Below are 17,057 nucleotides of genomic sequence, written 5' to 3' on the forward strand. Positions count from 1 at the left end.
ATCAAAGAGCTAAGATTTGTTTCCACTTTCTCACATATTCCAAATCATTATTAAAATTAAAAAAATATTGTTGTATATTTGAAAACATATTTGAACATTTTTGGAAGTTGACAAATGGTTTGATAACATATTTAACTGTTCAAAATAACATCTGCACACATATGTACCTCTGCTTGCACTTTAAAATATTGGCCGTGCTACTCAGCTGTTATTGAAAGTCATTCGTGGTACACTTGTCCTACTGTAGTTTACAATGAACTTATCAGAGGTTTTAATGCTGGCTGAGCAGTTTGCTCCTTATCGTGTTGTGCAAAATACTTCTTCATAAATGGCCATGTAGTCAGTGAGAGCTATTTTTTCCTTTCCATGTTCACATGCACTCCAAATCATTATTAAAGTTAAGGTTCTGTAGTTGTCACTGACAATGCTGTTGTGTTTTCAGTGTGTTGCGTGAATGACGACAATGATGACCTTCCAGAGGTCCCCGCCAGGCCCCGCCCTCATAGGCTGTCCGAGCTGACCCTCAAGGAAAAAACTCCCCCCATCCCGGAGGGAAGCGCCTTCTTCATCTTCAGCAGCACCAATCCGTGCGTCCAACGCATGTTTTTATCATTTTATAGATTATCGTTATATTAGGTTGTACTGTATAGCAATTGAGGCATAGTGGGTTTACAGTAAGTACTTGGCAGTAACCAGCAAAGGACACAAGTGATTCAGGTCCACTTAGTTTGCTGCCTAAATGGGCTACAGACAAAATCAAAACACAAGGTATAACTACATACATTTATAATTACAGAACAAGTTTTCACGGCATGTACTATACACGTGCAACACAAATTGATGGAAAGTGATATATTGGTGGTGAAGTGAGGTTCCCCGGGTTGGAGAAGTTAGCGTATTTATTCCGCTGCATTCCATTCCATTTTCTTCCGCTAATCCAGGTCTAGGTTGCAGGAGCAGCAGTCTCAGTAAGGAAGCTCAGACTTCCCGGTCCCCAGCCACCTCTTCCAGTTACACCCGGGGGACACCAAGGTGTTCCCAGGCCAGCTGTGAGACATAATCCCTCCAACGTGTCCTAGGTCTGCCTAGGACCTCCTTGCAGCTGGGCAGGCTTGGAACACCTCACCAGGGAGGCGTCCAGGAGGTATCCAGACTAGATGCTTGAGCCTCCTCAACTAACTCCTCTCAATGTGAAGGAGCAGCGGCTCTACTCTGAGCCCCTCCCGGATGACCTCCTCACCCTCTTGGGGTGAGTCCAGCCACCCGAAGGAGGAAACTCATTTCGGCTGCTTGTATCAGCGATCTCGTTCTTTCGGTCATGACACAGAGCTCGACCGGCAAACTGAGAGCTTTGCTTTCTGGCTCAGCTTTCTCTTCACCACAATTGTCTGGTACATTGACCGCATTACTGCAGATGCTGCACCGATCCGCCTGCCGACCTGTTGCTTCCACCTTCCCTCACTCGTGAACAAGACCCTGAGACACTTGAACTCCTCCACTCCTCGCTTCCAACCGAGGGAGCAATCCACCCTTTTCCGACTGAAAACCATGGCCTCATCGTAATTAACGTAATTAACTATGTAATTAATGGCATCATCGCAGAACCTTCACACTCAGCTGTAAACCGACTAAGTAAACATTAAAGGTCACAGCCCGATGAGGCCATCCGGACCACATTGTCTGCGAATACCAGAGATGATATCCAAAGGTACCGAAACTGGACGGCCTTAACTAATTGACTGTGCCTAGAAATTCTGTCCACAAAAATTCTGAACACAATTTGTGACAAAGAGCCGCCTTGGCGGACACCAACGTTCACTGAGAACAGGCTTGACTTACTGCTGGCAATATGAACCAGGCTCCTGCTCCGGTTGAACAGGGACAGAATGGCACGTAGTAGCATGGCACCAATCCATACTCCCGGAGCACCCCACATAAGACACCGCGAGGACATGGTTGAATGCCTTTTCCAAGTCCACAAAGCATATGTAGAACAGTTGGGCAAACTCCCATGTACCCTCCAGTACCCTTGTAAGTGAAAACCACATTGCACCCCCTGTAGCCGACGTTCGAAAGTCATACCCTTATCTCCAGCACACTAGAATAGACTTTCCCAGGAAGGCTGTGCAGTGTGATCCCCCTATAGTTGGAGCACACACTCCAGTCACCCTTCTTGATAAGGGGGACCACTGCCTCGGTTTGGCAATCCAGAGGTAATGTTCCCGACTTCCACGCAATGTTGAAGAGACATGCCAAGACAGTCCCTCAACATCCAGAGCCTTGAGGAATTCAGGGCAAAACTCCCCAGAGCTTTGCCACTGAGGAGTTTTTTGACTACCCCACCCCGCACCCCGCTTGGCCTGCCGGTACCACAAGCCATCCATCCTTGATAGGACTGCTTCTTCAGCTTGACAGCAGCCCTAACCTCTGGTGTCCACTTTCGGGTAGTGGATCTACGGGGAGGAGATCTCGTGTGGCTTCTTCGGGCCATGGGTGAAGGCCCGAACACTAGGCCTGCGAGCCCCTTCCCAGGGCCTGGCTCCAGGGTATCCCACGTTCGGCCGAGGTGTGGTCTGTCCTTCTGCTCTTGTTCATAGGATCTTCTGAATCACTCTTTGTCTGGCCTGTCACCTTGGACCTGTTTGCCTTGGGAGACTCTAACAGGGCGCAGGACAACATAACTCCTAGGATCACTAAGCCACTCAAAACCCTCCACCACAATAAGGTGGCGCTTTGTTAGGTGATTAACATATCACCTCAACCAAATTTGGTATTTTGAGGGGGCGTTAGTTTTTATCTGCTGGACTAATTGTCACTATTTTATGTGTTAGACTGCACTTTGTGCATTTGAAAGTGAAGATGTTTAGCTCTGAACCTCAGGTCTCAAGCTCCTGTCAGCCATTTTGCCCCTTTTTCTATAAAAGAAGCATTTAATATTCAATTGCAAAGAGATTTGTTAGAATATGATTTCTTTTGTGTATTTCTGACTAAGACACATGACCGTAATGATCTTGCCGTAGGTTTCGAGTGTTCTGCCATAAGCTGATCAACCATCAGATCTTCACAAACCTCATCCTGGTCTTCATCATGCTCAGCTCTGTGTCTTTGGCCGCTGAGGACCCCATACGCAGCTTCTCTGCACGCAATATTGTACGTAAAAAAAATGCCACTACCTGCTGATAAACTATGGAGGGGGAGGCTTGAGCTGTGTTACATGACTTAATATAAGTAGTACATATAATATATAATATTTAATGTTGTGGTAGACGGTAATATTATACCACTGATATTTTATGTGACTGCATGCATCAAATTCACTATATTATGAAAATAATAATTATATCATAATTGTGTATACTTTTCAACAGCTCATTTGTTGTATGAGTCCATGCTGCATTTGTACAGTATGTATATATATATATATATATATATATATATATATATATATATATATATATATATATATATATATATATATATATATAAATATATATATATATATATTTATATAATATACAATATATATATTTTACTTTACTTTGTCAGTTTATATGAAATTGAGGATTATGATAATAATAATTGTTATTGTCGTATTTTATAGGACAATACTATTACATAATAATTATATGTTATTGTATATTAATGATACAATTTTTTAGAGTTAATTAGTTTAATACACCTTGTATGGATTCATGTTGCATTCATTTCATTTATATTTTTAGTATTAGTATTTTCTACTTTAATTTGTCAGTCCAGATCAAAAGAGATAGTTATCAAGTATTGATAATGTACTGTATATAGATATACAAAATACAATACAGCTGTTATGTTGGTTTAAGAAGTGCTAAGAATAAGTTAGGTCATAATTTAATAACTTTTATTGCTGTATATACTGTATTATATAGTACATTTGTATCTGTGCTGTCTCATTTCCTTTCCTTATTTTCTTGGGCTTTCAGATGCTAATTTAAACTGACATATTTATATCTATGTGTATGTTTTTTCTTGTTAGTTCAAGTATAGTTTATTTATATTTCAAATAAGTTGATTTTTCTGGATCAACAGCAGTTTGTGCAGAATTTGCTTTGGCAATGAAAACAGAATGGAAAACTTAATGGAACTGTCATCTCCTGTAAGAGACCAGTCAGTCACTGTGCTGTTGTGCCCAGAAAACGTCTTGATGACTGCAACCTGTGCATTGCCTCTTGCAGATACTCGGTTATTTTGACTATGCTTTCACGGCAATCTTTACTGTTGAGATCCTGTTGAAGGTAAATGGCGTCCGTGTGCGGTGTGGTGCTGTGCTGGCTAGAGCTTCAGTAACCTCCTGCGTGCTTGTGTGTCACTCTGATTGCCTCCTCAGATCCTAGGCTATGCAGACTATGTCTTCACTAGTATGTTTACATTTGAGATCCTTATTAAGGTAAACAAGGGAGCCTTGAGATGCCTCTGCAAACAAAACAATCGAGAAAATAAATACATTAAAAATTCCCACCACTTACAAGCATGCTGCACACACCTCCCCTGATTGTTTTCTAAAAAATACATCCTGTTTGTTGTCAATACTTTTTTAAAAGGTCACTTAGTCACACTACTTGTCTAGATGTTCTCTAATAACATTTTCTTATATTTATGCACGTTTGTTTAAAAACCTTAAAAACAATCCAAAGTCTTTTTTAAAATTACTAAATACCATCAATTTAAAGTTGGTCACATCTGGGGGGTATTCCAGGAAGGAGATTGAACAAACTCTGAGTCTAATCCTGAACTCTGAGTTTACTTACCCTGAGAATGGACACTCTTGAGTTTTCGTTTTCAGAACAGCTGACCTGAATTAGCTCAATCAATCCAGACTATGGGGCTGCACGGTGGACTAGTGGTTAGCATGTTGGCCAACACAGGAACAGCCTGGGGATTGGGAAGACCTGGGTTCGATTCTCCCTTGGGCATTTCTGTGTGGAGTTTGCATGTTCTCCGCGTGCGTGGTTTTCTCCGGGTACTCCGGTTTCCTCCCACATTCCCAAAAACATGCTGGTGAGGTTAATTGGCGACTCTAAATTGTCCATATTGTCCATTTGTCTATATGTGCCCAGCGATTGGCATGTTCTCCCCGTGCGTGGGTTTTCTCCGGGTACTCCGGTTTCCTACCACATTCCCAAAAACATGCAGGTGAGGTTAATTGGCGACTCTAAATTGTCCATATTGTCCATTTGTCTATATGTGCCCAGCGATTGGCTGGCGACCAGTCCAGGGTGTACCCCCCTGTCGCATGCCCCCGCGACCCTAATGAGGATGAAGCGGTATAGAAGATGGATGGAATCCAGACTATGTTCACTCTAAAATTAAGCATGTGCATGACCACAATAAAAAAAAGCCATCACCAATGTAGCCCTGATACGAAGGATTCATGATAGTGACTTTATTTATCCAACTAGAAGTGTTACTGCATGCTCAGGGTGACTGTGAACACATTTTTAGAAAGAAAGGTAATTAGGGACAAAGTGCGGCCTTTTTAAACTCAAAGCGGGATGCATACTTTTGCCTCTAAACATGGGACAAATACGTTGTTCAATGGACAGTTGGCTACCCAAATATCAAACTATGAACTCACAATCCCCTACCAACATCTACTGTGGTATGAAGGAACTGCTACAGGTTTAGCAGGAAGGAGGAGACAGGGTAAGGGTTTGTTCAAGGAAACCTGCCAGCAAACAGGTTAGCTTCACAGAGTAAGTTACCATGGTAGCTTCTCCTTCTGGAATGGAAAACCCAGAGTTTCCCTCATCTCAAGTTTTACATACTCTTTACATACTCTATCACTAAACTTTTCACTAAACCTGCTTTCTGGAATGCCCCACTGATGTCTGGATTAGTTCTTTTTTACTGAAAATATTATTTCTTATTTTTTTAATTACATATATTATTATATCTTAGCTACATTTTAAATTGTTATTATTGAATACAAATATAAAATGATTATAAAAGTATTATTATATGCATAAATTTGTGTAATTATTCTAAACATACAGTGTGTATATATTTATGCACACGCATATAAATGTGTGTATATATATATATTTATATATACACACACACACACACACACAGACACTACCGGTCAAAAATTTTAGAACACTCCAATTTCTCTGGAGGAAAAACCTACATTTTAAAGTGTTAAGATGGTCTGTCTCTCTTCCATTGTTAATTCCCTTTCTTCTTGCCATTTTTGGAGCAACAAATTACTTTCTCCAGTACAATGCTGTTCAAGCTGATGTTCACAAAGTTATAGCACCAGAGTGTGGTCCAAACATTGTTTTTATACAGACAGAGGAGGTATTAAGTACTTGGAACACCTGTAGGAATTAATTACACCAACTGCCAAGGCTTGATCAACCTCCATTTCGGCAGAACAGCTTTAAATTGTTGACCCATTTTGTGGTCCCTGAAACAGGCCGTTTTGTATAATTCTGAAATACACATTATTTTTCAGTTTGGGGTAACCTTACCTTTTTTTAACCTCTGGCACTTCACCTTAGTACCACTTCAAGCTATTGATTGGACTTGAACGACTGCCTTGAATTTCAATAAATAGCTCGAAAAATTGGGGTGTTCTAAAACTTTTGACTGGTAGTGTGTATATTATATAGAGTATACATATATATTCACATATTTCCCATTTTTTGGGGCTTAAGCTCTTACAAATACTAAATAATAAACTAAATAATTTGCAACTTGATTTTCGGTGCTTTGCTTCACGCCTTTGAATATTTTGGTTATTTTAAAATTCAATTAAAAATCCAAATTTACAGGGCCTCTTTAATGCAATATAGGATTAATCTGCCCCTAGGAATGAATGTGGTGGCTTTGGAATGTTGTGTCAATGTCTTTTTAAATGTTTCATGTTTGCATATGTGTATTGAATATAGTGGAACTTCTTGGGTCCATTCAACACGTGTCACAAGAACACTCTGGAAAATAATCATTTCCAGGTTCAAACTGCGGCCATTATAAAACCTGTTAACTGTACTGGCAATGCTTTACAGTAACATTCTTAACTGTCATACAAGTTTAAAAAGACAACCACTGTAAAAACAACAACACTGTTGAGCTTTGATGACAAGTGATGACATGTTGGTAGTGTTGCAAAAAGCGAAAAGAAACACAAAACACTGAACTGAGCTCTCGTAAGGTTGTCAGAGGTTGAAATTGTGACGTTTTATGTTACATTAAAGCAAATGTTTCCATTAAATTTCACATCAAATTCCAAATGTTGCACTGAACTACGGAGGTTCCACTGTACTTGATCACACTCGTTGTCTGGCCAACATTTTGGAAAGTGTTGTTATAATTTCTTGTGAGAGTGACTTCAGTCTCACCACATCAGTTAGTTTTGTGTTGTCACCTGTCATACATAAGGCATGGACGTAAGAAAAAAAGCCACCTACTTATTTTTCTGTTTAGATAATATGTAATTTTGTATTATCAAATAATAATGTGTGTAATACTGTGCTGTGTGAGTTTTTTTTTTTTGGGTGCTCTAGACTTGACCTTTCCTCTTCTGCTCAGATGACTGCGTTTGGAGCATTCCTTCATAAAGGAGCTTTTTGTCGCAACTACTTCAACCTCCTGGACCTGCTGGTTGTTGGAGTGTCTCTGGTCTCCTTTGGTATTCAGTAAGTATCGTTCCACTGTCTTGTTGTTTATATTTCACTACATAGAGTGATACCCACCCTATCCAAATCAACCATTATTGTCTATATAGCTGGTAACACAAGTGAGTAGTGTCACATTCTGCGGCTACATGAGTGCTGCCGGCACTGGGCAGCTGCAGTTCATTGAGGTAAAGGGAAATTCCGACTACTGCACTATGACATTGAGAAGCAGAGCATAACGTCCTCCAACATGATAATGACCCTAAATACAATTTTTTATCATTAGGATTCATGCATATTTTTTTTTCTTACTTTTGTATTTTTCCCTATCAGGGGTTGCTACAGCGAGTCAATCGCATGAATGGTTGTGGCTTTGTTTTTTAAGTCAGATGCCCTTCCTCACACAACCCCAGCTGGTAATTAAACCCATGCCCTCTGTCATGAAAGAAAAAGAAGTGTACCATTACACCACCAAGGATCATTAGGATTCATGCATTATTCATTGGAAAAAACAAAAAACAAACTTGGAGTAGTCAGCGTACAGCTTGTATAGCAGTATAGATCAGCCGTTATTGTCTAAAAAGCTGACAACACCTCACTGTGGACATGTCCAAATTGTCCAACATGCTCTGCTTCGCAATGTCATACTCGATGTTGGAGTGGATCATTTCCCTTAATGAACCACAGTTCCCCCATGCAGACAGAACTCGTGCAGACCCAGGCCACCACCATGCTTGACTCTAGGCATAACACAATTATCTTGCTACTCACATGTGTTGCCAGCTATTTATACAGCAATGGCAGTGTGTTGACTCATTTTCAGTGGATAGTAAATCTATACTGCTATACGAGCTGCACACTGGTGACTCCAAAGTATATCCAAGTTTACTTTCTATATTATTGTCCCTTGCCCGTATACAATATACGCTTATAAAAATGCTTGCTGAAATGTGAGGGCTGTACTCACTTTCATTAGTATGTGGACTCATGAAAAGTGAATGAAATGAGATTCCCCAGGCTGGCTAATTTAGCTCATCACCATGTTGTGTTTCTCAACAAGAATCGATTAGACGTACCGACTTGCTTTATTTTGTTAAACTTGGCTTGTGGCTATGAAGAGGTTTAGCTCGGAGACTTAGGTCCACACAAATAGTAGAAACTTCTAATGACGGTCTTTGTGGTTTTTTTTGGTTGTTTGTTTTTCAACCGGCGCCACCATGAATGGCTGCCTTTCAAGCAACTCTGTGTATTCTCTTACTCTTACTCTCTCAGACTTATTTATGGACATATTTAATTATTAGGTATTATTATTATGTATTATGTATTATTATTATTATTTATGATGTATTATTGCACTACAAATTTTATGTGATCTGTTCCATGTTTATTTGTTTATTTCTTCTTATTCTATTTTCTTATTTTACTTGCGTTGGTTGTTCTACTTAATTTTGTGATTAAGTTCATTATGACATTTTTGCAGAGCTGCTGGAAATGTGAATATCTCTTGGAGATCAATAAAGTATCTACCTGTTCTATAAGTCCTTTTGGTTTACATTTTTCATAGAGTAATCTGAAATTTCAGATGTGATGCTTGATGTGTTAATTTAGCAATATCTGATGACTTTGATCACCTTCTTCCGTCAGGTCTTCTGCTATCTCTGTGGTAAAGATTCTCCGTATTTTGAGAGTCCTCCGGCCGCTCAGGGCCATCAACAGAGCCAAAGGACTCAAGGTTAGGACTAAATTTGTCTTAAGTGCATGCTTTGTGGACACACCTCTTAATCAATAAATTAAGGGTTGGACTAGACCCCACATGTTGACATCTAAGTGTGTCCTTTGCAGCATGTGGTCCAGTGTGTATTTGTTGCCATCAGGACCATCGGCAACATCATGATTGTCACCACGCTGCTGCAGTTCATGTTTGCTTGTATTGGAGTGCAGCTCTTCAAGGTACATGGAAGATATGAAGGTTTTTTTTTTTCCTGTTAGTTTTCATATTGCAGTATAGTGTTTTTCAAGAGAGTGTTGCCAAAGATCCCACAGTAGTGTATTGGAAGCGTGTTGTCCAAAATATAGCCTTGATCCTCGAATTTTGACACTTTAAAAGTACTTTTAGTAACTGAACCCCACTGAAATCCTGGCCAAGTTCCATGCAGTTAAGATATGTAATTAAGCCTGCTTTTTTAAAATGCTGACCTCCGTGAAGTGGTGGGCATATAAAGGGGGCATGCTATCAAACTGAGGGCCGGTAGAGGCAGTATGAGTATGAGGCAGACATGAGGAAGCAGGTTTTTATTTCATGACATCATCAAAAGCTACAGCTTCAAAAGTGACCGTTTGAGTGCCCCTCAAAAATGGAGCAAACAAGTGAGGGAGATGATCCATCCATCCATCCATTTTCTATGCTGCTTATCCTCATTAGGGTCACGGGGGTACGTATGCTGGAGCCTATCCCAGCCTATGGAGACTTTTGGGCGAGAGGCGGGGTACACCCTGGACTTGTCGCCAGCCAATCACAGGGCACATATAGACAAACAACCATTCACACTCACATTCATACCTATGGACAATTTAGAGTCACCATCTCTGTGTGCAAACTCCACACAGAGATGCACAATGGAGAATTGAACCCAGATCTTCCGATCTCCAGACTGTGTGATCAACATGCTAACGACTCAGCCACCGTGCGGCCATGAGGGAGATAATAAACAATCAATTTAAAACAACGAGTGCAGTAGCAGCCTTTCCTTGTCTGTTAAAAATGATAGTTGTCTGTCATCTTCTCATACAGGGAAAGTTTTATCGCTGCACAGATGATGCAAAGTCTAGTCCGGAGGAATGCAAGTGAGTTTGGTGTTTTGATTTCTCTCAGTGTGGTAAGGATCTATAGTGAAAAGTGTGGTCTTCACACTGCAGGGGCACTTACATCCTCTACAACAACGGCGACACAGCCATGCCCATGGTCAAGGATAGGATATGGCACAACAGCGACTTCAACTTCGACAATGTTCTTGTGGCTATGATGGCTCTTTTCACAGTGTCCACCTTCGAAGGATGGCCCACGTAAGGACTTTAGCCTGTGCTCTCTTTGAAATGTTTATTACCTCAGCTAGGTGAGTAGTAGGAGAATCAAGCATGCTGGTCACGTCATATAAATCTATACTGCTTTCCAATGTGATGATTCTCTGCTTCATAATGTCACAGTTCATTTTGGAATTCATGTTTCCCTCAATTAACCGCAGCTTTTCCACCCGCAACCCTAGGCAATTACGTGACCACCACCATGCTTGACAGTAGGCAAATTAATTATCAATTCATTAACTATCAATTATCTTGCCACTCACTTGTGTTGCCAGCTATTTATACAATAATGGCTGTGTGCCATTTTGTCAGTGGCTCTATACTGCTATACAAGCTGTACACTAACTGCCTTAAAGTATATCTGTTTACTTTATGTAGTTGTGTAAATCCCCGTCTTTTTGTGGTTCAGCATTCACTTCCCTGCATATTTGCAGATTTCTATTCTCTGCTTTAAATTGTAAATAATTAGTTATTTTTATTTTTAATTTAAAATGTGTTCCATAACTATGAGAGACATATTATAGATTTTAGAGCAGGGGTCACCAACACAGTGCCTGAGGGCATCAGGTTGCTGCACAGGACCACATGAGTCGCCCACACAATATAGCCTTAAGCTCATTTGTTTCTCTGGATGATTAGCTAAATTATTTACACTTATTTACAATTTTCACATTGGGAACTAAACTGTGTGTGTGTGCATGTGCATGCATTCAAATTTACCTACCATTCGTAACCTTCTGCACACTACACTCCTCCATGCTCTCCCACTTCCTCCTTGCTGTCGAGTGAGTATTTACATCCAAAAGATCCATGCCGAGCTCTTATCAAATGCACTTCTGCCACCTTGTGGCCGTTTTTATGGCTTAAAAACTGCTTGAAAAGTGACTTCTCTTTTATTGTGCATTTGCATCATCACCTCTTTTTGCCTCTCCACAAAAAAACGTAAAAGACGTATAAATACGTCTTTCGGAGCAAGTGTTCAGGTTTAAAAAAACTTATAAATTTGTCTTTGGTAGTATTGAATGAGTTAAGCATAACATATAGTTAAAGGTAAACTGAGCAAATTGGTTATTTCAGAAGTATGTATCAAACTGATAGCCCTTCGCATTAATCAGTACCCAAGAAGTAGCTCTCGATTTCAAAAAGGTTGGTGACCACTGGTTTAGAGTATCAAAAATAAGCTTTTTATTCATGCTTTTTCCGCTTTTTCACAGGGGGTCTTGGAGAGTAACCCCTGCGAATAGTGGGGATCTTCTGTATTGTTCCTTGAAGATATAATAAACTATAACTGCTTGACCTTCTCTGTGTTTGTTTTTTTTTCCCTGTTGCAGCCTCTTGTACAAGGCCATTGACTCCAACAGAGAAAACATGGGCCCGATTTACAACTACCGCATTGAGATCTCCATCTTCTTCATCATCTACATCATTATCATCGCCTTCTTCATGATGAACATCTTCGTGGGCTTTGTCATTGTCACCTTCCAGGAACAAGGGGAGAAGGAGTACAAGAACTGTGAACTGGACAAGAACCAGGTGGCTTGCGTCCTTGTTTTACGCTGTTAATTATTTGCTTAGGCCATACACCGTATGGACAAAAGTATCGGGACATATGGAGTTTTCCTCCCCTTAGTAGTTTTAACAGCTTCTACTCCTCTGGGAAGACGTTCTACAAATTTTTTGACCTATGACCTCTCTAAAAGTTATTGTCATAGGTTACTAATGGACATATTCTGAGGTAATAGTCGTGCTGAAAAAGTTGGAAGCACACAGTTTACAGTTTTGAGGGGTCTAGTCCAACCTAGGGTTAAGAACTGTGTCCCAATACATTTGTCCATGTGGTATAATCATAATCTCTCTAGGCTAATATGTGTTGAACGTCTCTGTCCCTTCCAGCGCCAGTGTGTGGAGTACGCTCTCAAAGCCCGCCCCCTGCGTCGCTACATCCCTAAAAACCCCTACCAGTACAAGTTCTGGTATGTGGTCAACTCCACCGGCTTTGAGTACGTCATGTTTGTCCTGATCATCCTCAACACGCTGTGTCTGTCCATACAGGTAAGTGACCTTTTATGGTTTTCACTGTAACCTACCAACCTGCAGCCAATTAGGTTAACTGTGGTTCTCATGATGGTAAATGCTGTAATTATAGATGGTATAATTACCTAAATCGCTACTGTTAATTGGAGTGAGACTGTTATTTCCCAATGGGAAAACTCCTTATTAATCAACTATAAAAAATTTTTTTTCAACTTTAATAATTATTTGGACTGCATAGGAAAGTGGCAAGGAAAACGTAGTGCGCTTTGATCAACATGGTCAGTTATTAACAAGTGTATTGTACACAGCAGCAGCAGAGCCAATGCTGTACTAGTGGTTAGGAGCAAACTGCCCAGTCAGCATTAATAGCATTGATGAGTTCATCGTAAACAGTAGTATGCCAAGTGGAACACACATGACTTTCACACCAGCTAAGTAGCAACGATTTAAAGTGCATGCAGAGCTAGATAAACCTGCTTTGTGCTGGCTATCCATAATACCTGAGATGCAGCTACTGACATCTTGCAGAGTTCATAAAAATTAAATCTGTTACGGTGGTTAGTGAGGTGAACCACAGAATGCGGAGGCAGGATGAGCGAATCACAGTTTTTAATGTTCACACTACTCAGAGGTAGTAATAGGAGATATAACAAAAGGCGCTGAGGTCTGCAGCTTGTGGAACCCCAGGGAAAAAAGGTCACTAAGACAAAAAAGGCTTTACAAAGATGCAGTTAAGGGACAACTGGAAAAAATCCAGCTGTGGAGACGCCGACGAGGGAGCGTAGGCGAGATGACGAGCCATGAGCGGACTGGGATGTCATACAAGTAACCGGCGTCTCACAGCTGCCCCTACTTAGTCTTAAGTAGGGGATGGACCAATTAGGTGCAGGTGTGTCCAGTTGTCCCAGCTTCTGCTGCACGCCCAGCTGTGGGAGCGAGAGAGAGAGAGAGCGAGAACAGGGCGCGGCAGCAGATGATCGTAACAGTATCCCCCCCTGTAATGTGCTTCTCCTGGCCACTTACCTGATTTGTCAGGGAACCGGTGATAAAAGTCAGCAAGGAGGCGTGGGTCTAGGATGAGCGCTCTCGAGACCCAAGAACGCTCCTAGGCGCCGTACCCTTCCCAGTCCACCAGGTACTGGAAACCCCTGCCCCTCCTTCTCACGTTCAAAAGTGCCTTGACCGTGAAAGCATGGTGACCGTCGACCAGCCGAGGATGAGCAGGAGGCACCTCCGGGGGACTAAGAGGGCTGAGGGTGACAGGCTTGATGCGGGACACATGAAAAACCGGGTTGCAACGGAGTGAGACTGGAAGGCGCAACTTGACTGCCACGCGATTGATTATTTGGGTTATGGGGTAAGAGCCGACAAACCTGGGGTAGAGCTTCTTGGCGTCAACTGCCAGGAGGAGATCACAGGAGGACAGCCACACTTTCTGTCCCACCTGGTAGCAAGGAGTGGGTGTGCAATGGCGGTTGGCCACCCGCTGGTTCCGCTCGGATGTTCTGAAGAGGGCGGCCCTAGTATTACGCCAAGCCAGACGTGCCCGGCGCAGGTGGGCTGTCATTGATGGGACTGTGGAATCCGAGTCTTGGGAGGGGAATGCGGGTGGCTGGAAGCCGTAGGCCGCATGAAATGGGGATAGGCCTGTGGCTGAGCTGATGAGGGAGTTCTGTGCATACTCGACCCAAGGGAGATTTGCTGACCATGTAGTGGGCTGCTGGTGGCACACGCACCGAATGGCCGCCTCCAGGTCCTGATTGGTCCGCTCCGTCTGTCCATTGCTCTGGGGATGGTACCCGGACGATAAAAAGGGGCCCATGGTCTTGCAAAAAGCCCCCCAAACGGGAGAAGCAAACTGGGGACCCCTGTCGGACACCACCTCCATGGGGATGCCGTGGAGACGAAATACGTGGTGGACCATTACCTGGGCGGTCTCCAAGGCTGATGGCAATTTTGGGAAGGCCACAAAGCGTGCCATTTTGGAGAACCGGTCCATTACCGTCAAGATGGTAGTGTTTCCCCCAGAGGGCGGAGGGCCAGTTATAAAATCCAGGGCAATGTGGGACCACGGCTGGGATGGGATGGCAGAGGGGGAAGGAGTCCCACCGGGGGTTGGTGAGAGGCCTTGTTCCGGGTGCAGACCTCTTGGTGTCCGCTCGGAGCGTGGGCCACCAAAAACGCTGAGTGAGAAGGAAAACAGTGCGGTTTACGCCGGGGTGACAGGCCAGCTTGGATCCATGAGCCCAATACAGTACTTCCGAGCGAAGCTTGGGGATGAGAAACATGTGTCTGGGGGGGCACCCTTTGGGAGATGTGACTGTGTGGAGGGATTCTGTAATCCGCCTTTCAATGTCCCACTGGAGCCCTCCGAGGATGCGTGAACCAGGAACAATGGGTTGTAGGCGGATCGCCTCAGCAGGAGGGCGTGGATGCAGGACAGGGCGTCTGGTTTGACATTCCGGGACCCAGGACGGAAGGTGATGATAAAGTTGAAACGGGTAAAGAACAGGGCCCACCTGGCTTGACGGGGGTTGAGTCTTTGGGCTGAGCGTAGGTAGGCCAAGTTCTTGTGGTCTATGAGCACCGTAAATGGAAGCTCCGTCCCCTCAAGCCAATGGCTCCACTCCTGAAGGGCCAGGACAACGGCCAGGAGTTCCCTATTGCCAATGTCGTAGTTCCGCTCTGCGGGGGCCAGGTGTCTTGAGAAGAAGGCGCAGGGCCGGTTCCTTCTGTTACGGTGGTGAGTGAGGTGGACCACAGAATGCGGAGGCAGGAGGAGCGAATCACAGTTTTTAATGTTCACACTACTCGGGCGAGATGACGAGCCGCGAGCGGACTGGGATGTCATACAAGGAACCGGCGTCTCACAGCTGCCCCTACTTAGTCTTAAGTAGGGGGTGGACCAATTAGGTGCAGGTTTGTCCAGTTGTCCTAGCTTCTGCTGCACGCCCAGCTGTGGAACTGAGAGAGAGAGAGAGAGAGAGAGAGAGAGAGAGAGAGAGAGAGAGCGAGAGAACAGGGCGCGGCAGCAGGTGATCATAACAACATCAGGAATTTGCCTACATCCACAGCTGTTGCCACCAATGCTTTTTGACCCAGAGCTAATTAGAGACCGTTGCAGTTATTTGTAGACCATGCACCCGGTTACTATAGGATTCTCTGTTGTTAATTGAATGGAAGCATTAATTTGAGCATGTATGGTAAACGCACAAGCTTTTAATTTAATGTGCATTGCCTCTTTGCAGCACCATGGCCAGTCTCACCTGTTCTACTACACCATGGACATCCTGAACATGGTCTTCACTGGTGTTTTCACTGTGGAGATGATCCTCAAGCTCATCGCCTTCAAGCCCAGGGTGAGTCTCTGCTCCTCAGAAAAAAAATGCACTATAAGGAAAGTTTCTAAACTGTATCGTGATTTGTTGGATGTGTTTTTCAACAGATATATAATACAATGAAAAATGTGTTTTGGTTTAAAATAAAGAAGAAAAAAGAATACTTCTACATAAAAGGCCATGTGGCTTAGAGCTCAGCGTCATTATAATATATTTAAATGCGCTTTAACAACATAAAGTAATAAACTGAAAGGCTCTAAGCAAAATACGATTTGACGAACAAGATTTTATGTAATACAACAAAATAATATGTAATAATATCTGAGATATAGTACTTATAATATGCTTTTGTAAACCACACACCAGGTGACTACTCTGCAGTTACGTACAGATCTGATTTCTTCTGCAATCCCTTTGGCAGCAACGAGTTAGTTGGGCCTGAGTTAGAATTGGTAGTGAAATCCTATTTGCCTTTACATGGTTAGTTTTTAATCTTAGAAAAAATCTCTCATATGCATAGCTATTTCTCTGGTTACTTCCCCTAAACCTGCCTAATATTTGATTCCTGTAGTTCACATTTAGATGTGATAGCAGCCCTCATTCACTCTCCCTGTCCCTCTCCCCTCTCCTTGATGCCTCTCCTCACCCACCTCATCCCTGCATCTCCCTCATCCCCACGTACTTCCCTCTCTGGGTGTGCATGGCTGCCATGTTCAGGGTTATGTCGGGGACGCCTGGAACGTCTTCGACGCCCTGGTGGTGATCGGCAGTGTAGTGGACATCATACTCAGTCAGGTAGAGAGACGGCAGTATGTACTGTTTTGTCTTTGCCTCCTTTGCTGCCTCCACCGCTGCTTCTGTGTTCCTTCCTTTGCACCTCCTCTCTTTTCCTTTGACTGTCTTTTGTATTTCAGTCTGTTCGTAGTCTGTCTAGTAAATCTAAAATAGGTGG

At 42.8% G+C, this 17,057-nt stretch overlaps 1 protein-coding gene across 11 annotated transcripts in view; it reads left to right on the forward strand.

Moving 5' to 3' along the window:
- LOC129178312 (voltage-dependent L-type calcium channel subunit alpha-1D-like) overlaps positions 1-17,057 on the forward strand; it is a 145,968-nt gene that overhangs the window by 94,953 nt on the left and 33,958 nt on the right. For 4 of the 11 annotated variants that reach the window (XM_054770407.1, XM_054770436.1, XM_054770489.1 and 1 more), the window contains 12 exons: positions 443-587; positions 3,021-3,150; positions 4,212-4,271; positions 4,364-4,423; positions 7,567-7,673; positions 9,297-9,384; positions 9,495-9,602; positions 10,444-10,496; positions 10,569-10,715; positions 12,065-12,266; positions 12,627-12,785; positions 16,016-16,126. In XM_054770407.1, coding sequence (XP_054626382.1) covers positions 443-587; positions 3,021-3,150; positions 4,212-4,271; positions 4,364-4,423; positions 7,567-7,673; positions 9,297-9,384; positions 9,495-9,602; positions 10,444-10,496; positions 10,569-10,715; positions 12,065-12,266; positions 12,627-12,785; positions 16,016-16,126 — 1,370 coding nt within the window. Of the gene's footprint in view, positions 1-442; positions 588-3,020; positions 3,151-4,211; positions 4,272-4,363; positions 4,424-7,566; positions 7,674-9,296; positions 9,385-9,494; positions 9,603-10,443; positions 10,497-10,568; positions 10,716-12,064; positions 12,267-12,626; positions 12,786-16,015; positions 16,127-16,822; positions 16,901-17,057 lie in introns of all 11 variants that reach the window. The other 7 variants (XM_054770455.1, XM_054770482.1, XM_054770494.1 and 4 more) reach the window with 3 other exon arrangements.

This window comes from Dunckerocampus dactyliophorus, chromosome 1 (assembly GCF_027744805.1).
Source record: "Dunckerocampus dactyliophorus isolate RoL2022-P2 chromosome 1, RoL_Ddac_1.1, whole genome shotgun sequence".
Lineage (NCBI taxonomy): Eukaryota > Metazoa > Chordata > Actinopteri > Syngnathiformes > Syngnathidae > Dunckerocampus > Dunckerocampus dactyliophorus.